Source organism: Colias philodice, chromosome 11 (assembly GCF_061535455.1).
Source record: "Colias philodice isolate Cphi_HAF_F1 chromosome 11, ilColPhil1 Martin Lab GWU primary, whole genome shotgun sequence".
Classification (NCBI taxonomy): Eukaryota; Metazoa; Arthropoda; class Insecta; order Lepidoptera; family Pieridae; genus Colias; species Colias philodice.
The window spans coordinates 5,502,071-5,523,936 of NC_143096.1; the positions used below are offsets into that span (position 1 = coordinate 5,502,071).

The window sequence follows — 21,866 nt, forward strand, 5'->3', positions numbered from 1 at the left end:
GTTTTGAAATCCAAGACAGGATATAGGCTATAATCTACATTTATCTGACTTTGATATCATAAGAATCCGCAATGGAAAGACAATAAGTTTCCAAGTCTTTAATGTTTTTCCTGTTTAAACTTTATCTTATATATAAAATTCTTGTGTCACAATGTTAGTCTGCATACTCCTCCGCAGGGCCGCGCCGCCCCTGTGTGCGAAGTGTGCGGCGCACACAGGCGCCAAGACAATAGGGGCGCCGCGCCGCCACTGCCTCCTAAATTATTTTTGTTACCTATATGATTGTTTTTTGTAGTGGAGTATCGACAAGTAAGTAGGTACAATAGGCGCAACATAGGCCTTGTAAACAACAAAACATCTATACCTAACGCTTATTGAACAAGTCTCTCAATATATTTTAATGTTTATTATTATTCACGTTTATGGTTTCATTTTACGTTTAGGGTTTTAGTTTACATACTGTATTCCTTACGAGCTCAACGTTAAAACGGCGGCCGTTCTTTGAACCAGAGAAAAAGTACTAGTTATTTTAAAACCGTAGAGGCGCCGAGTTTGTATGAGTATGAAATAATTGCAAAAAAATTGCCGAAAAATTAGACGTCGAACCTGAATTTGAAACTTCCAGATCCAGACCCCTAAGACGTCGTAAAACTCCAAAGAGTTTTGATTATGAACACGAAGACCACACTATAAATGATCCGAAAACCTCTTTTAAAATTAATGTATTTTTTTATATATGTTACGGCTAAAGGTAGGTGTGAACATAAACTTAAGATTAGCCGGCTAAACTTAGGTTTATCTTCGAGAAGCAGCTAAAGTTCGATAACATGTTTATTTGCGTCGTGATATTCCATCTTTAGCCGGTTAATGTGCACATTCACCGAAACGAAACGGCTAAAAATGTATTCGATGGGCGCGCCGGGCCGGCGGAGGGCTTGATTTTAACATTTAAGCCTTTCTGTAATGGGCAAATAGAACAATAGCGAGTCGGTTCTGGCACTCGCCGGCCGCTGCCGCGGCACGCTCGCTTCGCTCGCTCGGCTCGTGCGTGGGGGTCGCAGTTCAAACCTAACCTAACCTACTGAGTCGAATTTCACACTTAAACCTGTCTGTAATGGGCAAGTAAAACAATAACGAGTCAGTTCTAGCATATTTCGTGTCAAAATAGTAAACATTATTACATTGTTTCCTTTTCCATTTCCTTCTACATTTTTAGCCAATGGCCTGCGGTTACACTTAAGTTTAGCCGGCTAAAGATAGAACAAACTAACATTAACACCTCGTCGAAGATAAACCTAAGTTTAGCCGGCTAATCTTAAGTTTATGTTCTCACCTACCTTTAGCCGTAACATATATATTAGACCAAGCGTTATCCTCCGTAGATGAAAGATTTGATTTATTGAATAATCACAACGACGTGTTTAATTTTTTATTTAATTTAAGTGATGACCAAGATCAAAGTCGATTAAGAAGTAGCTGTCATCGTTTACAGGAGAAACTTTCAGCAAATGATTCATTGGATATTAACGCCTAATGTCTTGTCAGCCATTTTTTCAAAAAATTAAACTGTAAAGCGCGTCACACACGGTGAAGATACTATAATATTTTATCTTAAGATACGGTAATATTTTATATTATAGTATCTTAAGGTATCCGGTATCAGCGTTCTGACCATCATTTTTCTTTTTGTCATTGCGTACTAAGACCCCTGTAGAACCGCCATCCTGTTACAAATGACCCACAAAATTTCGGGTCAGTATATAAAATAATAATAATTAAGTATTAAATTCTTTGTATTAATAAAGCATGTTAAAATTTTGTTCGAGTTTTATTTTTCGCAGTAATTGGCAAGCAGAAGCGAACGGGATTTACCTATTTAGTATCCTAATTCCTAAATGTTCCACAGTTTTGTACACTTAGATATTAATGATAATATTATCAAAGTACTGTAACTGGAGAACATTTATTTCAGTCAAAATTAACAATTAAAAATATTCATTCAAAAATTAAATTCGTTTTTTATGATGATTCGTAAAAAAGAGGCGCTTCATAGGTTTCGCACACAGGCGCTGCCGGGGGTCGGCGCGGCCCTGCTCCTCCGAAACGGGTGGACCGATTCTCATGAAATTTTCTGTGCATATCGGGTAAGTCTGAGAATCGGCCAACATCTATTTTTCATATGTACCACGGGCGAAGCCGGGGCGGACCGCTAGTCTTATATATAAAATTCTCGTGTCACAATGTTAGTCTGCATACTCCTCCGAAACGGGTGGACCGATTCTCATGAAATTTTCTGTGCATATCGGGTAAGTCTGAGAATCGGCCAACATCTATTTTTCATATGTACCACGGGCGAAGCCGGGGCGGACCGCTAGTATAATTATATTACTGTTATTAAATCTTGTGCTGTGATTTTTCTCTTTATAAATAGCACCGTCTTTTGTATTAGTAAATAGGAACAATACCAGTGCCTAGTGCCTACATGTATTTTAAATTTTGTGTTATTTTGTCCAAGCCATATTATGTATATTCAAAAATATTGCAGTGTCTTCATTTTAAGTTTCCAGGTGGCATTATTTTTCTAGAATCTTCAAAAATCATAAAGATAGATAACTAGATCTCGCTAATCGCGAAAATACAGTCATATTTTGGTAAAATAATATTTGCTTTAAGATGGTCATAATTTTGATAACTCCGTTAATCTGTACATAGGTATTTTAATAAAATCGTAGGAAATTCAAAACTACATTAATTTTTTTTATAAGAATACTTGAGGTGTGATAGGTATACCACCAATATGGAAGCCATAAATATAGTTTTTAGAATTTCTGTCTGTTTGTCTAATGTATGTCCCAACTAAACTCAAAAAGTACCTACTGCATGGATTTATTTTAAATTTTGCATAAATATTACTAACAGTTTGGTCAACTTATAGGCTATAATATTATATCATCATGCTAAGTCGTGGCCAATACCAATAGGAGCGGAGCAATGTGGCTAAATCCGCGTTGTTTAGTAGGGAAATTGAAATAAAATTTGATAGCCTTCAAATGACGACTAGGTAAGAGGAGACTTCCTGCCGTACCTAGTGTAATCTGTTCGTCGTGCGTTCTGTCATTCAAGTTAGAATATTGTTCACCTAATTCATATCACATCATCACATGTCTTATAATTTATGAGCTAAAGCTAAGGTGCATGTGGGTATTGAAAATAAATAAATTGTATTTACCTTGATGTAAATCAAGGTGGCCTTGATACTTACAGTAATAACAATATTAATTTTTACCAAAGCTTAGAAGCCGTCATATATAAGTACTAAAATAAAAACAAAATCATAGAACAAAAGATAATTTTTATTTATATTAGGTACAATCTATTTTTTAAATTAAATTTATAAAAAAATATCAACACAATTTAGACGATTTTGTGAAGGCACACATTTTATACATCAGAATAAAAAGACCTTAGTCAATCTATATATTATAAAAAAAGAAAAAACTTAAAGAAGTTAGATAATCTAATTTCTTAGTTATTTCTATAATTAAATCTAAAATCTGACTTTTTGTCCCTAACTATAAGCTATCAACAAAGTTTCAATAGCACATTAGACAATACTTTCCAAGTTACACGAGTCTAATTATCTATATCTTATAATTTGCGAAATAAATAATTTATTCAAATTCCATTTTCAAATATGACATCATAATAATTGAGTACATATAGGCAATAATACAAGAGCCCACGTCGGCCAGACATTCCTTTCTTTAATAAAGTTGAAAGTTTCTCTGTATATGTCTCCGATACAGATAAGAACGACTAGCGATTATCAAGTCTGGGTTGTGGTTACTTTGGCAGGAAACAGGTAGTAAGGGTGTATAAAATTGTACCTAACTTTCATTATAGTTTAAAAGCTAAATTTTATATATGTTACTTGGGGACCTATAAAAAGATGTTACCTTAAGAGCCAGACAGTTTTCGTGGTTCTTACATCTAGCCAGACACATTTAAAAAATAACTAACATATCATCAAATCCACATAACTACCTAAAAGCGTAACAAATATTAAATAACCCACTAAAACATTAGTTAACTATAATTATTAAAAAAATAAAAGTATAATATATAAGTAATAAAGTTATTACTTATCTTTTACGAGGACTTATGATGATGGAATTTCACGTATCCTGATGACTTTTTTATTGTGTCATCGAGATACGTGAATTTCCATCAACATAAGTCCCCGTAAAAGATATACCTACTTAACTTTATTACTTGTATATTATACTATTATTTTTTAATAATTATAGTTAACTAATGCTTTAGTGGGTTATTTCATATTTGTTACGCTTTTAGGTAGTTATGTGAATTTGATGATATGTTAGTATTTTTTTAAATGTGTCTGGCTAGATGTAAGTACCATGAAAACTGTCTGGCTCTTAAGGTAACATCTTTTTATAGGTCCCCAAGTAACATATATATAAAATTTAGCTTTTAAACTATAATGAAAGTTAGGTACAATTTTATACACCCTTACTACCTGTTTCCTGTCAAAGTAACCACAACCCAGACTTGATAATAGCTAGTCGTTCTTATCTGTATCGGAGACATATACAGAGAAACTTTCAACTTTATTAAAGAAAGGTATGTCTGGCCGTCGCGGTCGTGGGCTCTTGATCTACAAATATCACAAAATAAAATAAAAAAATGCATTTTAACACTTTTCTCCGTCCAATAAACGATTAAAATCTATTCTACTTCTTCTTTATAATTTTTCGGCAACATTTGTACATGTTTGTACTATACATAACTAGCTATTGTAAGTTTTAAGCAATCATTTTCTGGACCTTGTCAATGAAACAAAGATAAAGATCATTTCTCAATAGTTAAATATACCCTAAATATGTAGTTAAATAAATCACGAAGAATGGTGATACATATTATGTACATACATTTACATTTTACGTTAATACATATATGAAACATTTGTGACGACTTACACATTAATTATTCAGAATAGATTGTTCTAAAAGGCACTTTAAGCAGGTCATAAATGCTAGGTATTAATATTTATGATTTTTTTTTGTTATCCTATTTTTTAAGGGGCCGTTCATAAAATACATTCGCATACAAGGGGGGGAGGGGTTTTCGCGAGTGTGACAAGATGTGACAAGGGGTGACAGGGGGTCTACGGCAGTGCGGCGTGACGTTCGCAGTTCATTAAAAATTTTTACTGTTCGTTCTCTCGCTGTGTCGCTGTAGCGTTTTGACTTGGTTCTAGTGGTGTTGCGATCGAACTACGATAACGTTTCTAAGCACTCTGCGCTCTCGACTCAGTAACAAATGAAAATAATATTTCTCATGCATTTATTATTGTATTTTTTATTAATATTTAAGATATTTATTCATTTAGGTATTTAAAGTTTATTATAAAAATAAAAAAATATTTTCTAATATCGAAATTTTTGTATTATCAATCATGTTTAGGAGGGGAGGGTCTTAGTTATTGTGACGAAATCTTTCCAGGGGGGTCACAGAAGGTGTGACACAGCGTGACAACCGGAGGGGGTCAAAAAAGTGAATTTTAGTGTAACGTATTTTATGAACGGCCCCTAATTGGTTTTATAAATTAAATCAATCTTCTTAGAAAGTTCATCAAGTAGTAATGCGAAATGACCCTTAATTAGGATTTAATACATGAAGACTTCGTTTTATAATGGATTATTTTGTCAATACATTTTAACTTACAATATAAACAAAATGGCGTTTTGTGTGGCGATACGCAAAAGTTTGGGAAACTATAAAGTAGTTGGAAATCTTAACTCAGTCTGCCAGATCTCGCATCAGTTATAGCACCCCATAATTCTATGATAAACTCGTCGGTAAATCCAAACTCTTGTAAGTCGCTATTATCTATAGCTTCGGCTAATTGCATGGAATTAGTTTTTCCTTCAGCGAGATCCCACATTTGTGACGCTAACTCGGAATCATTAATTCCCATAAATGACTCTAGGAGCTCATTGATCTTCTCTATTCCGGCCTTTGATTTTTCGTCATGCTGGAAATGTGTAAATTCATTTTTAATTAAATAGATGTTATTACATATTACTCTAAATATATTTCCTTTTATAATGCTCGGGTACCACCAGATACCTGGTCTTTTGGTAGGCTCAACTACATGGGGACATATGTAGTTCAAACTCAACAAAAATATTATAATTAATTTTATAATTATTAATATATACCTCTCACAGTGCTTTCATTTAACGTTTACATTTTGATTTCTAATGATAGAAAAATAAATAATTATTAATCACCTATAAGTGGCTTTTAGCAGTTTACGTCAACATAAAAATCTATCAATCAGTAAAAAAATATACTACCTAATACGACTAATTTACTAAGTGGTAATCACCACAGCAAATGTACGCAGAACATTTATAAGACTTCAGGGTCGACTTTTGCTAATCAAAAAATATTAAACGGAATATAAACAGGAATTAATCAAAATTTTACATACTTCATTTTCTATAGTGGCTTGTCCATTTGCTTTAAACCTTAAAGTTTCCTTGCCTGATCCATAGCTTTGTTTCTTGCTAGATCTTGCACTACCAGATTTCGGACCAATGCTACCAAATCCGCTTTTTAACGGTTCTACCAAGCGAATGGTGAACGTCTTGCCTTTGGGTATTTCCTTCAGTAATTTCGCTACTTCATAATGCCTCTTACCAACCATACTCTCACCTTCTAATCGTTCAATGTGATCTCCAACCTAAAGATAGAATGAATTTATGAACATGAACAGTTTAACTCAATAATAGATAGTTTCCTGTTGTCAAGAGGTCAATGACTGCATGTTTAAATAACCCACATAATGTATTGTGCGCTTTATTAAACACTGCATTCAATGCAGAGACATGCCTCACAAAAATTGTATAATGAACTCCAGACAATACAAGTCCTATAGGATAACTACATTAAGAAATCAGAAACGTGCAACTACCTCTATATGTTGTATCCTTGATACAATTGAACCTTCTTTTATTCTCTTGATAAATGAATAACCAGCTCCATTGTCGGTTATTGTTAAACCGAGTGCATCTTCCGTTTTAACGATTTCTATTTCTTTTGGCCTGCCTTTTCGGTGTGCGAAAATGAAGTCCTCCAATCCTATTTGGCCACCTAAAAGCTTTTTCATATCCACTTTGTGAGTATTCAAGGTGCAAAACAGGATCTGGAAACATAAAATGAAGAGGTTATAGTAACTAGGAAATGTGTTAATTTACATTACTGATAATCTGCATTTCCACAAAATACTAAAATTAAAATTTACCTACGCCGACAAGAATAACAATTTTATTTCAAGACGAATTCTTTAATTTTTGGAATATCAGCCTATTTTATTTGTTAGGTACTGTATAACTCATGAATTTATTTTATTATTACACACTATTAATCGTAATTCGTAGTATATCCAAGGGTTTGTAATATAGTTAATAGTTATGATACTTGCTAAGTTATAAAACTAAGATTAATTTACTAAATTTATTTCTCGACCCGCATATCTTTTGTTAACTAGACCATTCACTGAGATTATATTTCGAACGCCCAGACATAAAAACTATCAAATAAATAGGTAATTGACTGCGGACCGATGGTTACCATTTACTACGTCAGTGGGGCATTGCTTTACCTTGGAATGTAGGTATACTGACAGTACGTTATCACTGACCTTCATGCTAATTTACACTTTCATGTCGGAAAATTTAGAGATGTACGAATTGTTTTGGGTTTCGACAAGCAATAAACGACCTTGTTTAGTAGAACTAAATGCTATTTTAGAGTAAGTAAAATATAAATCAGTGGATTTAATGCGGTTTCTGCACTAAGTTCGACTACTCCCCTGGACTAAACTGACCCGCTTCCTGGAGAGTCAGCCATGCGTATATCCGAAACGACACTTGTAAATCTAGTTACATATAAATTAGACAAAAATCATTGTTAATGTTTCTGAAAACAAAAACGCTTACTTTTGCATTGCGTGTTTATGTTATTAGCTGATGGATATATGTATTATATTACCTACTACGGCTTAGTAGATTAGTACTGATTGAAGAATAAGAAAAAATAACCATCTTTACTTTCAAATGCTAATGAACATAATAGGATGATAATTTATATTCTATGTTAGAGCTACAGCTCTATATAGCTCTATATTATACATAATTCAATAATGAAAATAAAAAATATTAATGTGATGTTAATATAGGTAGTACTGGGTACGAAACTGACTCTCCCTTGAAGAAAGCACCGAAACAAAAATTATGCGAAAACTATCAGAATAGCGGTCACGCCATTTTCACTCGCCGACAATAACCTTTAGAATGCGCACAGCCTCGTTACAAATTTCATGGCCACGTATTGTCATTTATTTTAACTCTAAATTTTGTTAATAAATAATGGTTTGCCCATCCACGAATGTCTCTTACTCTAAAAATATAGCAATAAATTATTGGCCCTTGTTTTTCAAGCAATGTCCAATGTCTACCTATTAGAACTATTAGAAGAAATAAATAAACCTATTAGGTACCTAATAACTGCAATATATTATTCACATCACTTGACGACGCGGTTGGCGCAGTGGTAAAGTAACTGCCTACTGAGCCGACGGTCCCGGGTTCGATCCCCGGTCAGGGCAAATATTTGTGTGATGAACTCAATTATTTGTTCTTGGGTCTGGGTGTTATTATCTATATATGTATTTATTAAATATTATATTTATCGTCGCCTAGTACCCACAACACAAGCCTTAATTGAGCTTACTGTGGGACTAGGTCGATTTGTGTAATAATGTCCTATAATATTAATTTATTTATTTATCAGTAACGCATATTTCACAATGTGGCTTAGGCCTCCCCCACATTGGGCGTTGGCCGAGCGTACGCGTTTTCTGAGCGTGCTGCCGGCGTCGGCGCGGCGCGGACGTCGCGTCAGCGCACCGTCTGTGGGGCGCGGGCGTCGCGCCATCGAACGCCATGCAAGCGCTGCGCAAGCGCCGCGCCGACGTCGCGTCTTATGCACTCAACCGCCCGCGCCGTGCCCCTCGCACTATTTGCCCCCGTCGTCGCCCGCTAGGGTCGTCGCCCGTGGAACGCGACGTAAGCGCGGCGTCTGCGCGGCGTTCACGCAGCGCCCGCGCGGCGCTGGACAACGCGTAGCGCGCGCCCCGCAGACGGTGCGCTGACGCGACGTCCGCGCCGCGCCGACGCCGGCAGCACGCTCAGAAAACGCGTACGCTCGGCCAACGCCCAATGTGGGGGAGGCCTTAGATTTCCAAACAATCACTGTTGGGTTCTTTTATGATTCAGCACTGTATACTCACAGCTATTGAATAAAATGTTAATGACGTCACGTTATTATTACAATATAATAAACAACATTCTAAGTTTGCAAACAAAGGAAAAAATAAATCCTACCATTTTTTGTCTATCTATGTATTTATGTAATGTATGTATTCATGAAAAAAATAATCATAGAAGGTAGTTTTGTATGTACTGATATGCAGCGTATAATTTCCTAAAACAAATGCTTCGTCATTATCAAAGTTTACTGATCGGTTATAAGCAAACAAACGTCATATTTTGCAGGCTTTATCCGGCAAAAAATCTTAAAGATTCCAATGAAAAATTTTATACAACTCTCCTAGTGTTCTGTTATAAGCTAGTTCAATAAAAAAACGAATCTTCAATGGCGGCCAAAGCTGACTTTGACAGATGGTAGGATCAGCAAAAAAGAAAATAAAAATAACGTAAATGGATATAGGCCAGTGGAAATTAACATTAAATTCGCAAAGCACGATGTAGATTTGAATTTTTGGTATGTTGTTTGGATCAGTTAGGGTGATGTAAATCCCAATTTGCAACTTCGAAAAAGTTGTGCTCGCTGCGCACCACGTGATAAACTGCGAAAATTTTGGACTTTTTTCACTTTTTGCTCTAAAAGTCATAAACTATGCGTTTCCGACATGTATCATTCAGTACATAAATTAAGGTTATTAAATTTGCAACAATTTAAGCCTAACCGCAGCTCTCTAAACCTTATAACGACTAAACTGTGGCCATTCGAAGATGGTTCATTTTTCCGGAAATATTGAAATTTTTGGTTTTGCTCCTGTTTGAAGCAAAATATTGGCAAAAACCGCTCGTTCTATGAGAAGTTCGTATAATAAAGTTGTAGTGCATTTAATTTTCTTTCATAAGAGCATAGAACAAAGTCTGTGAGACAAATAGTTCACTCACAATATCTGAAAAACAAAAAGAAGGTAGAAATAGATTTTTAAAGAATTGAAACTGAGAGCATATAAAATCATAAAAAGAATAATACTTTTTCATTTGCAGGATAGGTAATTAACAAAATTACAAAATTTGGCAAAGTAGGAAAAAAGATTATACGCAAATAATAAACTGCGAAAATTTTGGACTTTTTTCACTTTTTGCTCTAAAAGTCATAAACTATGCGTTTCCGACAAGTATCATTCAGTACATAAATTAAGGTTATTAAATTTGCAACAATTTAAGCCTAATTAAAGCTCTCTAAATCTTATAGCGACTAAACTGTGGCCATTCGAAGATGGTTCATTTTTCCCGAAATATTGAAATTTTTAGTTTTGCTCCCGTTTGAAGCAAAATATTGGCAAAAACCGCTCGTTCTATGAGAAGGTCGTATAATAAAGTTCTAGTGCATTTAATTTTCTTTCATTAGAGCATAGAACAAAGTCTGTGAGACAAATAGTTCACTCACAATATCTGAAAAACAAAAAGAAGGTAGAAATAGATTTTTAAAGAATTGAAACTGAGGGCATATAAAATCATAAAAAGGATAATACTTTTTCATTTGCAGTATAGGTAATTAACAAAATTACAAAGCTAATTAAATTTGCAACAATTTAAGCCAAACCGCAGCTCTCTAAACCTTATAACAACTAAGCTGTGGCCTTTCAAAGATAGTCAGTTTTTCCCGAAAATTTCAAATTTTTAGTTTTGCTCCCGTTTGAAGCAAAATATTGGCAAAAACCGCTCGTTCTATGAGAAGGTCTTATAATAAAGTTGTAGTGCATTTAATTTTCTTTCATTAGAGCATAGAACAAAGTCTGTGAGACAAATAGTTCACTCACAATATCTGAAAAACAAAAAGAAGGTAGAAATAGATTTTTAAAGAATTGAAACTGAGGGCATATAAAATCATAAAAAGGATAATACTTTTTCATTTGCAGGATAGGTAATTAACAAAATTAAATTTTCTACAACTTTATTTTATGACCTTCTCATAGAACGAGCGGTTTTGCCAATATTTTGGTTCAAACGGGAGCAAAACTAAAAATTTGAAAATTTCGGGAAAAACTGACTATCTTTGAAAGGCCACAGCTTAGTTGTTATAAGGTTTAGAGAGCTGCGGTTAGGCTTAAATTGTTGCAAATTTAATTATCTTTGTAATTTTGTTAATTACCTATCCTGCAAATGAAAAAGTATTATCTTTTTTATGATTTTATATGCCCTCAGTTTCAATTCTTTAAAAATCTATTTCTACCTTCTTTTTGTTTTTCAGATATTGTGAGTGAACTATTTGTCTCACAGACTTTGTTCTATGCTCTTATGAAAGAAAATTAAATGCACTACAACTTTATTATACGAACTTCTCATAGAACGAGCGGTTTTTGCCAATATTTTGCTTCAAACGGGAGCAAAACTAAAAATTTCAATATTTCCGGAAAAATGAACCATCTTCGAATGGCCACAGTTTAGTCGTTATAAGGTTTAGAGAGCTGCGGTTAGGCTTAAATTGTTGCAAATTTAATAACCTTAATTTATGTACTGAATCATACTTGTCGGAAACGCATAGTTTATGACTTTTAGAGCAAAAAGTGAAAAAAGTCCAAAATTTTCGCAGTTTATCACGTGGTGCGCAGCGAGCACAACTTTTTCGAAGTTGCAAATTGGGATTTACATCACCCTAACTGATCCAAACAACATACCAAAAATTCAAATCTACATCGTGCTTTGCGAATTTAGGGTTTTTTAGTGTCGATTTCTACTGGCCTAATAATTATTTTATTAATTATTTCAAATTGTTTGTTGACAAACTTTTTTGTTATGGTATTTGTGTATTTATATGAATTATCATATTTACGTATACAGAATGTAACAAAATCCCCATAATATTTGTAATGAGCCCATAAAACTGAAAAACTTTTCCCAAAGAACATATTTTGTCAAATTCCAATAAAACATTATTTACTTTCGCAAATGCATAAATGTCATTGTAAATTTATGGTAAAAACTATTATAGGGAAAATCAAATACATTTTAGTGATTTTATTTTTCCATTTTTTTTTGCATGCCGTACGGCCGTGTGTAAGCGAGAGGGAATGATAAGCGCCGCCATTGAAGATTCGTTTCTTTAAAGAACTGACTAATATAATAAATTTACAATAATTATTAGCGAATACACACGATGGACGGCTTTGGTAAGATAGAGTAGATGTAGGGATCACGGATCACCTAATACTTATAATATAAAAAAAAATAGTTAAGTAGTTTAGTTAACAAAAAAACTGATATTTTCTCTGTGCGTAAAAATATTCTGTTTCTTCTTTCTTTCTCTTCGTTAATATTTTAAAACGATAAATTTTTATCATTCTTGAAATATAGTCAGCAGATAAAAAAATGAAATAACGAAGTATCTATACTTAAATATCTCCGAAATGTTATTTATTTTTTTTTTTTAAAGGTAATTTTTAATTTATGTAGTAGGTACGTGACCGTTGTCGCACATTTATGGTTGTATTATTTATACCTAACACATCCTGTATAAGATAGGAGTATACTTATTAGATATAGGTCAGGTACCATTAATTTAATTCATTGAAAATGGAAGCAAAATAAGTATAACAATATCACATTAGAATTTTAAATTAGTCTTGAGTTTCACGGTATCTTTTAACTTTAAATAAAATTGTATTAAAGTTAAGTATTATTCACGCAACGTGGAAACTAGGTATGTTGTCAGTAGCCACTGACTTACATAACTTCCTTATTAATCAGAAACTTAATAAGTATTTTATAATATTCCTTTCTATTCTATAATATGTGTAGGTTCCACATAATATGTTTCACTTTATCTTTTGTATAACTACTAGACCGGGAGATACTGACACAAAATTTCGAGTCATTTGTAACAGGATGGCGGTTCTACAGGGGTCTTAGTACGCAATGACAAAAAGGAAAATGATAGTGTGAACGCTGGTACCGGTGGCTTAGTCGCGTGGGCGTTAGTCGAACTCGTCGGAAAATAGCGAAAGTCAAACGATTTGTAACAGTATGGCACTTATTTTTCCTGTAAGTTTGAGGATCAACGAATATAAATACAAAATTTCAAAGATCTAGGTGTTGGAAATTTTCACTTATATAAATTAATAATAAATTATTTTTTTAAGTATGACAGCACTTTTTCCCCCTACTAGAAGTATGGCAAATATAACAATGGTCACATTTTATCAAATACTCTCCAAAAATCCAAATGCAATACTGGTACAAAAAATTTGGCGAAATAAATTTTTTTGCAGATTTTCAGCGGTATGGCGACCATTTGGAATCGTCCGAAAAGTATGGCATGGCGATTTTCGTAAATGGCTGCACGACGATGGTTACCTGTGCAAAAGTTAGCCTGGTACAAATGGTTGAATAATTGTTTTATTTAAATCAACACATTCGCGTCGGTATGGCGGGCTGTAAGTCACACCGGAAAAGTATGGCATGACACTACCGCCTACTTCTTTTTTATGGGCTATCGGTAAATTCTAAAATTTTTGTGTTACAAATCGTTTGACTTTCGCTATTTTTCCGACGAGTTCGACTAACGCCCACGCGACTAAGCCACCGGTACCAGCGTTCACACCATCATTTTCCTTTTTGTCATTGCGTACTAAGACCCCTGTAGAACCGCCATCCTGTTACAAATGACTCGAAATTTTGTGTCAGTATCTCCCGGTCTATACTGACAACTGCTTGTATTTAGGTCAAATAGAATTTATGCCGACGCGACATTAACATCAAAAGTTTTTTCCTCACGGTTTAATATTAGTACATGCAACTTCTATGGACATGGTATATTTTCTCTAGTTGGTGATCGATTATCTAATATTGATTATAATATAATGCTCAAAACAATCAAGGATGTGGAAACTATACAACGGTATGATACATATTATGACCAAAAACGTTTTTGGATAGGTAAGTATTTTTATTTAAAGAACGCGTCGAATGAAGTATGTACTCTTTTATTGGAAATTTTTCATTGTAAGTAGGTATACTATCTAGTATGAAACATGGGACTGACCACCAGAGAGCATGGACAACTGATAGACTCGGAAATAAATAAAATCACGTGGTATCGAACAAGATATTATGATTAGTCGACATTTTTAGGTAAAAATAAGCAGATAGGTAGGTAAGTATGTAATTTGTAACAAGCCAGTAATTAATCTGATACACTCGCAATTGTAATTGGTCAATTGTTTGTCTTCAGACAATTAATTTATACCTATTATTTTCCTCATTAAATGTGTGTTTCATATATTGTGTATTAACAAACGTTTCAAGAGCGTTGTTAATAGCGGGTACACAGAAGTTATAGGTAGCTATCATTTTTCTAAAATTCATCTTCTTTATTATTTTATGTAGGTTCAATTACGAAATATTTGTGTAGGTGTAGGTAATTAAAATGAAACACAATACGTGTACAAAAATATAACAGTATCATGAAATTGTATAGGTACTTTTCCGTCACACTCACAGATATAGATCAACATTACTTAAGAAATACTTAATTGCAAAATATGTACATAATGTGAATCGCAAAAGGCATTAAAAATTAGTAGGTATTTAATGAGTTGAATGGCGACGTATTAGAAGACGTTTCAATATTTTTTTATCAATTATTGTGTGAGTCAGAATTCAATTTATGTTACTTCCTTGAAAATTGATTAATTTCAGTATCTTTATAGAGACTATAATATAGATATCAATTTGCATTACATAGTTACACTCTAACTCTAGTTAAGTTTAAAGTAGATTATTATTATTTATTATGGCCCACCGTTCCCTTGTCGCAAATGAACTTTAGCTCCACCGGGAATCAAACTCACACAACCCACAGACCAAGATACGATCAGAATGAATATTGTGACTAAATTTTACAAACAAATGATTAATTGCAATCTAATCTTCAAAATAGAGAATGTTTAAAAGTACTTACATCTTCGGGTGGAAAATCGTAACATTCTGCTATTTTTTGATAGAGCTCCTTGACATTTGAGAATCCAGATATAAGACCAAGGGGGCTTCCTTGCGCCTGCTGGCAATGAAACACTAACTGTGACTTTTGAGCCCCATTGTTGTTATCTACACCGTTAGATTGATTATACACGTCTTCAACTGGAGGCGGCGGTACTGGAGGAGACGTGTATTTCGTGTTTTTCTTCTTAAATAACGACATTGCTGCTTGATCACTCGAAGTAACGGTAAATGAAGATTTTCTTTGGTATTAAGTTTAGAACACACTCATTACACCCGTACACAGTAAATTTTAATCACCACACAGTCACATTGCCAGCAAGAACTTGAAATGTCGCTATCGACGCGTCATACTTCACGATAAGTTATCATCCAATGGTTGATACTGGATAAGATTATGGCGCACTCTATAGTTGAAGGTAGAACATTATCAAAGTATTTTCGAGGTTGTACATAAACGATAGAACTACACGTACACTCTACAACCCGACTGGCGAGTGACTGAGGAAATGAGGGGGAGGGGTGCCGATCAGTGTTAGCAACCTGAAGTGAGCTGATTATCGTACCAGGGGCGTAAAATTATCGTACATTAGGCGTTTTTGGTTCGAAATTATCGTACTTTTTAGAATAAAGTCAATTCTAAATAAATAAATCATATAAATTGTAATATTGATAAGTATGCAAGTTCTCTATAGTTAATCTTTGTTTAACTACCGCTGTCAAATCAACGGGACACTGAATCCCAAGCGTTTTACGTGCCTTAATATTCATTATACTCTTTGGTTTTACGCGTGGTACAGACTACAGACCTGAACCGATTCCATTTCCACTTTATGTTCAATAAACGCGCCAAGTTTAAAATTCAATCTGACAAAATTTCACTGTTCCCATGAAAGTTCGATATGAAACACGTCAAAATTTCATATTTGTATGGGTGAAATAATATAAATTCTCGAATTTTGCCTGATAGAAATTATCGTAAAATCAGCGTACGATAATAACATGCTATCGTACATCGTACGTAGGCACCAAATTATCGTGTTTGTACGATAATTATCGTACGGTTGGGAACGCTGGTGCCGATTCACTGCCGAATGAGGTAACAAAATGTGGATTGTGCAGTTGAAACGAAAGCCGAATGGTTGACTTCATACTCTGTAACTTTGCCATCATTTTCAAAATTCAAATTAGTTTGCGCTTCATTAAGAATGATAAACGCAAGGATAATGATTTGTCTTTAATTATTATATTAGTTTCACATTAACTGATTAGATAAAACCATGGACTAATAAATATATATATTAGTCTATGATAAAACTTAATTTTATAGACTGTTCATTCATAATATTAATATTACTTTTGTATTCCAGGAAAATGGAAATATCGATTCTTTTTGATTGTACCTTTTCAACATAACGCCAGTTAGGTCAACTATCCATGATTTGGTGTGATTAGGTATGGATATTGCAATTAAGTAGGTAAGTATTAAACGGTAGGTACCTGGTACATACATAATAGTTACGACTAAGAAAAAAATTATCTAGGGCATATTAAATAAAAGAACAAATTCGTAAGAAAATGAGAGATTTTTTATATATTTATAATGTTGTACCTACTAGCTAAAAGTAAAGTATATATTGAATATATACCTAGTTAATATGTACTTTAAAAAAATATAATTTCCAACTCGTACACACAAAATCATCCGTCTTTTTCCATTATAGGTGTAGTTAGGTAATACTTAATAGCTTGCATTTTCCCTTTATTCCATAATATATTTTATTTATATGTAGTACCTATAGGTACACACTCCTTTTTGTACCCGTACCACCTGTATCACATACAAGGTTATAAAAGTAATCTTAGTCAACGCGAATCGAGTAGAATCTACTTCTACCATTAATTATTCTTCAGCCATCGTTACTAATTTTGACCACCACTTTAACATTTCTGTTGGCGACAAACTATGAACTGAAGCTAAATTCCAATAAAATCGTGTTAAAGGCAGCCATGGTTTGAACCCCCGTAGTCGCGGTTCATGAGTTAGCCGTAACCCCAATTTCTTTTTCGCAACTAAGAAAGTAAAATAAATATCTTCTATATTGATAACAGGAACTGAGTATGCCGCTCTCAAAATTGGAAGTACATGTTTTCCTGTAAAAGAAAAAATATTTTGCTTACAAGTTTTAGGTAATAATGTTACATACCTATAGATTTCATACACACTAACTGACAAAGTAGTGCTAAGTAGTAATAAGGGACAAAACATTGTGTATGAAATGGATAAAAAGCTTTACTGATATAAAAATTATTCCTTTTCAAAAGCTACCTAAGCTAAGCTTTTCGAAGTTATATCTGTGGTTATACCAAATTTCGTCAATCGTTAATAATAAGACTATAGTATCAGTTACAGGAATTGCATCTGCATCTCTTTAGCAGGCAAACGAACAGACGAGTCACCGTTGACCAATCGAGGTCACCCACAAAACTCGTAAATTCATCTAAAAAATAAAATCCAAGTGGGAGTCAGACTCGCGCATCGACGCGACGCGACGGTTTTCAACAAAACTATTTTTTATTATATGTTGTAACTTTAAAATATGTAGGTATGCTTCATCTGTGCTATAACTATAAGACATTGATTTGTACCAAATTCAAGATTATGTGTTCACGCGAAGTACTCTGTAGGTTTTGATTCCCTTGCGAATATCGAAAATTTACAGGTTAAACGGCTGTATCTTTTGTTTGCGTTGGCTAAGAAGTGAATTTTTTCACAGCTACAATGTGACAGTTGAATATCTCTTATTTCTATATAGGTACATATAAAATTCTCGCGTCAAAATGTTAGTAACCATATTCCTCCGAAGCGGCTGGACTGAGTGAAATTTTGTATGCCTATTAGGTAGGTCTGAGAATCGGCCAACATCTATTTTTCACAAGCCTCAGTGATAAGAGTAAGGCAGAACATATCCCGGGACAGCTAGTTTGATACATATAAATTTCAACTTGATACATTTTCATGCGTTCATGAAAGTGACTCTATAGGGGTTTCCCGTTTCCGTTCTTTTTTTGAAAAGCTAAAAACTCGAGACCCTAAAAATATTTATGCATCGATAAAGGATTTCCCTTGTTAAAATGAGACAGGAAGCGTAAGCGTATGTATCTATTTGCATGTATGTAACAAATGCACTGATTTTTTTTTTCAAACAACAACAGGACATATTGAAGAGCAATGGTAATTATAAATTGAAAATTATTTACCATTTATTAAATACGCATTGCCAGATAGATATTCAGGAACCATATCATCTGCGTATAACCAATGGGGAAGGAACCATTTTTCGTCTTCATTATGATAAACAGCAGCATTTTCATTCTTATAGCCTGGAATAAATTGGAGGTGCTATAATTTTAATAAAGTCTTACCATTTTGAATTTCATATGAACCAAGTTATTACATTTAAATAACTAAAGGGGATTTGGGATTTAAGTTCAGTAGGTAATAAAGACGACTGTTAATACTTGAAAAACTTTCAAAAAAGTCTAGGTTCTGTTCCTTTATGTATGTATACCGATAAGATCTGCATCCAAATTTTCTTTAACAATTCTTTCTATCTGCCATGGATTAATTAAAATATCGTCGTCAGTCTTGAGTAAAAAATTTATTTTTGATGAACATTTCTGTGCCGTCCATTTTAGCATGAGAGCCGTCTTCAGTGTGAGATTCTGATAATGTTCTTGAAACTGGTAAACTACTAGATCACCTTTGTGCTTGTCGGACTGTAAAAAATACATTTTTTTATTTAATAACTTATCTTACTTTAGTAAATAACTAATATTGTTTTCATGTTGTATTCGGAATAACTACTTCGTTGAAAGTCATTAACAAATTATCGGCACCATATTAAGGTTGATTTAGGTAATTAGATTATGTACAAGTATTACCAAATGATCAATTTCTTTGGCATTATTTAGGCCAATAATGAACAGAGTTCGCAATCGAGTGGCCCATGTGATTCTTATTGCCTCACGTTGATTGACATGGAAAGGAGAAGAAGCAACGATAACCAGAACTGAAATATTATCTCGACATGGTAAAGTTGAAGGTTCTTGTAGAAGATTTCTGAAATATTATTACAAATATGTATTTAAATATAAACAACCCCAGCTTTTTTCAAAATATCGCTAAGATACATTATTTCTTAGTTTCCAGTTTCCACGTAATTGTTCTGTAGGTATGTATCAAGCAGCTGACTGCTGAGAGAGTTGATTAGGAGAAATAAAACAGCACTTGAACTTTGTAAAAAAACGTAACTTCACCCATTAACTATAATACTTATTGTAAAAGTTTGTTTTATGATGCAACAAAGAAGTTTGGATAATTATTATAAAATAATAGAATAACAAACAATTAAAAAAACAGTAGGTACCTATTATAACGTACATTTCTTTAATGTAATCCTCCAAATTGCGATTACGCTTGAAGTGATCGAAATAGTTCTCATGATGATGTAAATCATAAGCCTTGTAGCTAATTAATTTTAATTCCCACCAGCATAGCAGTGATACTGATAATATAATAAGCAGTACTAAAATATTTTTCGACGTCTTAATCTGTGTTGAAATTTTGAGCACTGTAATTAATAATGGTGTAATTGTAAAATATATATTAAATAATGGACATTTATAAGAGCACGGTATCAGATGCTGCCGCGGATAAAACCCAGGCCACGCGAGTAAAAGCAAATATTTCTTTAGTTTATGTGCCTATAAGTAATGTATGTATAGACTAATCTGTGATAATAGTATAAAATTTTAGTATGATTGCTAGATACTATTTATTTATTTATTCGGTGTAAGATAGCCCATTTATCGAGGAAGGTTATAGGCTATATTTCATCACGCTACGAGCAACAGGAGTGGCGCCACGGGGGTGAAACCGCGCGGAGCAGCTAGTGTTAAGGGTGCGTATAAAGCAAAATTACCAATCTTCTATTAGATGATACGTGATAATATTCAAGACCAAATCTAAAAAATAAAATATATATATCAAACTAGATGATATGTTCAACGATTCTGTTCAATCAAAAACATAAAATATTAAAATTGACTCGATAAAAAAAATCACCAAGTTAGCTCTAATTTTGACACTTTTACGTTTTCTACTTGACATGGTAATACTTATTATGATTTTTTTTTCATAAACAATTATATTAAAATACTAGCGGTCCGCCCCGGCTTCGCCCGTGGTACATAATATTTACGTTTTCTCTACATAAGAACCATCCTCGTACTTCAAGGAATATAATAAAAAAAGAATTATCGAAATCGGTTCAGCCGTTCTCGAGTTATGCGCTTACCAACACATTTTGCGATTCATTTTTATATATAAGATTTGCAAGATATTTGTCAGAGCATTTTGTGTAATTACTTTTAGTTTTGGTTTTATCTGCGATAAACCACTTTTATCGTGACAAAACCAAACGTTTATCTCGAGAAAAAAAGAGCGCCAACGGATTCTGATAATACTTGTCAGATATATATATATATATATATATATCTGACAAGTATTATCAGAATCCGTCCAGTTGTTTTCCGATAAAACAGTAACAAACACACACACACACACACAATCTTTCGATCATTTAAAATATTAGTAAGTATTATTACATAGTAAGTAGTAACTAGTTAGTTAGATAAATAATTTTAAATATTAAAAAAACTTTTAAATCTAATAACCTAACTAGGCGACATAAAAATAACAACTGATTCACCCGCTTTTCATTTTATTTTAACACTAGCTGCTCCGCGCGGTTTCACCCCCGTGGCGCCACTCCTGTTGCTCGTAGCGTGATGAAATATAGCCTATAACCTTCCTCGATAAATGGGCTATCTTACACCGAATAAATAAATAAATAGTATCTAGCAATCATACTAAAATTTTATACTATTATCACAGATTAATAATAATATACTTACTACGTATACAACTATTATCATATTATGCACTATCATCAGTTTTACAGTAGTAATTATCAATATACATGTACTTACTTAAGACATACTTACTTACCTAAAAAATATAATTTCCCTCTCAAGAAAACATCCAGGATTTTCTTCTCCATAATCACAATTCGAATAATCAGTTTGACAGGAATAATTTAAAACCAAATGATTTAATTTTTTAAATGATTTATAAAACAAACAATTATTAAAACACACAAGTAAGTAATTTAATTTCAACGTATGGTAAGTGAACCATACGTTGTAAAAGGAAACTTCTCTCTGATAATGTTAGCGTACCTACTCGTAAGTACCTACTTATCAACTCGAAACGAGTACCCATTCGTAAACAATATCGCCCGTCCGATTAGGGCCCTTCTGGCCTCCTCCACTCAAGCGACAGCTCAAGCCGAGGTTCGTGGTCCCCGTCAAGGGGGGACGCCCTTGTGCATGTCGCTACCAGGGTGAACCTTCAGTTCACCCCCGCGTCCGCGTTAAAATGTAGAAGCCCTTCTG

General features: G+C 33.7%; 2 protein-coding genes across 2 annotated transcripts; both read right to left on the minus strand.

Moving 5' to 3' along the window:
- Positions 1-3,335: 3,335 nt before the first annotated feature.
- Positions 3,336-16,066, minus strand: kermit (PDZ domain-containing protein GIPC-like protein kermit). Its single transcript, XM_089700760.1, has 4 exons — positions 15,310-16,066; positions 7,001-7,231; positions 6,518-6,769; positions 3,336-6,055 (listed from the first exon to the last, which is right to left on the minus strand). The coding sequence occupies exons 1-4, from the start codon at positions 15,547-15,549 to the stop codon at positions 5,816-5,818; spliced, it is 963 nt and encodes a 320-aa protein (XP_089556886.1). The 5' UTR covers positions 15,550-16,066; the 3' UTR covers positions 3,336-5,815.
- A 978-nt stretch (positions 16,067-17,044) lies between these two features.
- On the minus strand, positions 17,045-21,623 carry LOC149484580 (beta-1,3-galactosyltransferase 5-like). Its single transcript, XM_089700362.1, has 6 exons — positions 21,421-21,623; positions 19,792-19,981; positions 19,293-19,470; positions 18,920-19,127; positions 18,609-18,731; positions 17,045-17,501 (listed from the first exon to the last, which is right to left on the minus strand). The coding sequence occupies exons 1-6, from the start codon at positions 21,470-21,472 to the stop codon at positions 17,251-17,253; spliced, it is 1,002 nt and encodes a 333-aa protein (XP_089556488.1). The 5' UTR covers positions 21,473-21,623; the 3' UTR covers positions 17,045-17,250.
- Between the last annotated feature and the right edge of the window lie 243 nt (positions 21,624-21,866).

Excerpts from the sequence above, each read along its gene's own strand:
- kermit (XM_089700760.1), bottom strand. The coding sequence starts at position 15,549 with ATGTCGTTATTTAAGAAGAAAAACACGAAATACACGTCTCCTCCAGTA. Across the intron at positions 6,770-7,000 it reads CAAGGATACAACATATAGAG|GTTGGAGATCACATTGAACG; the intron begins GTAGTTGCACGT and ends TTCTATCTTTAG. Across the intron at positions 6,056-6,517 it reads AAGCCACTATAGAAAATGAA|CATGACGAAAAATCAAAGGC; the intron begins GTATGTAAAATT and ends ACACATTTCCAG.
- LOC149484580 (XM_089700362.1), bottom strand. The coding sequence starts at position 21,472 with ATGGAGAAGAAAATCCTGGATGTTTTCTTGAGAGGGAAATTATATTTT. Across the intron at positions 19,128-19,292 it reads CCAAAGAAATTGATCATTTG|TCCGACAAGCACAAAGGTGA; the intron begins GTAATACTTGTA and ends TATTTTTTACAG. Across the intron at positions 18,732-18,919 it reads TTTGGATGCAGATCTTATCG|GCTATAAGAATGAAAATGCT; the intron begins GTATACATACAT and ends AATTTATTCCAG.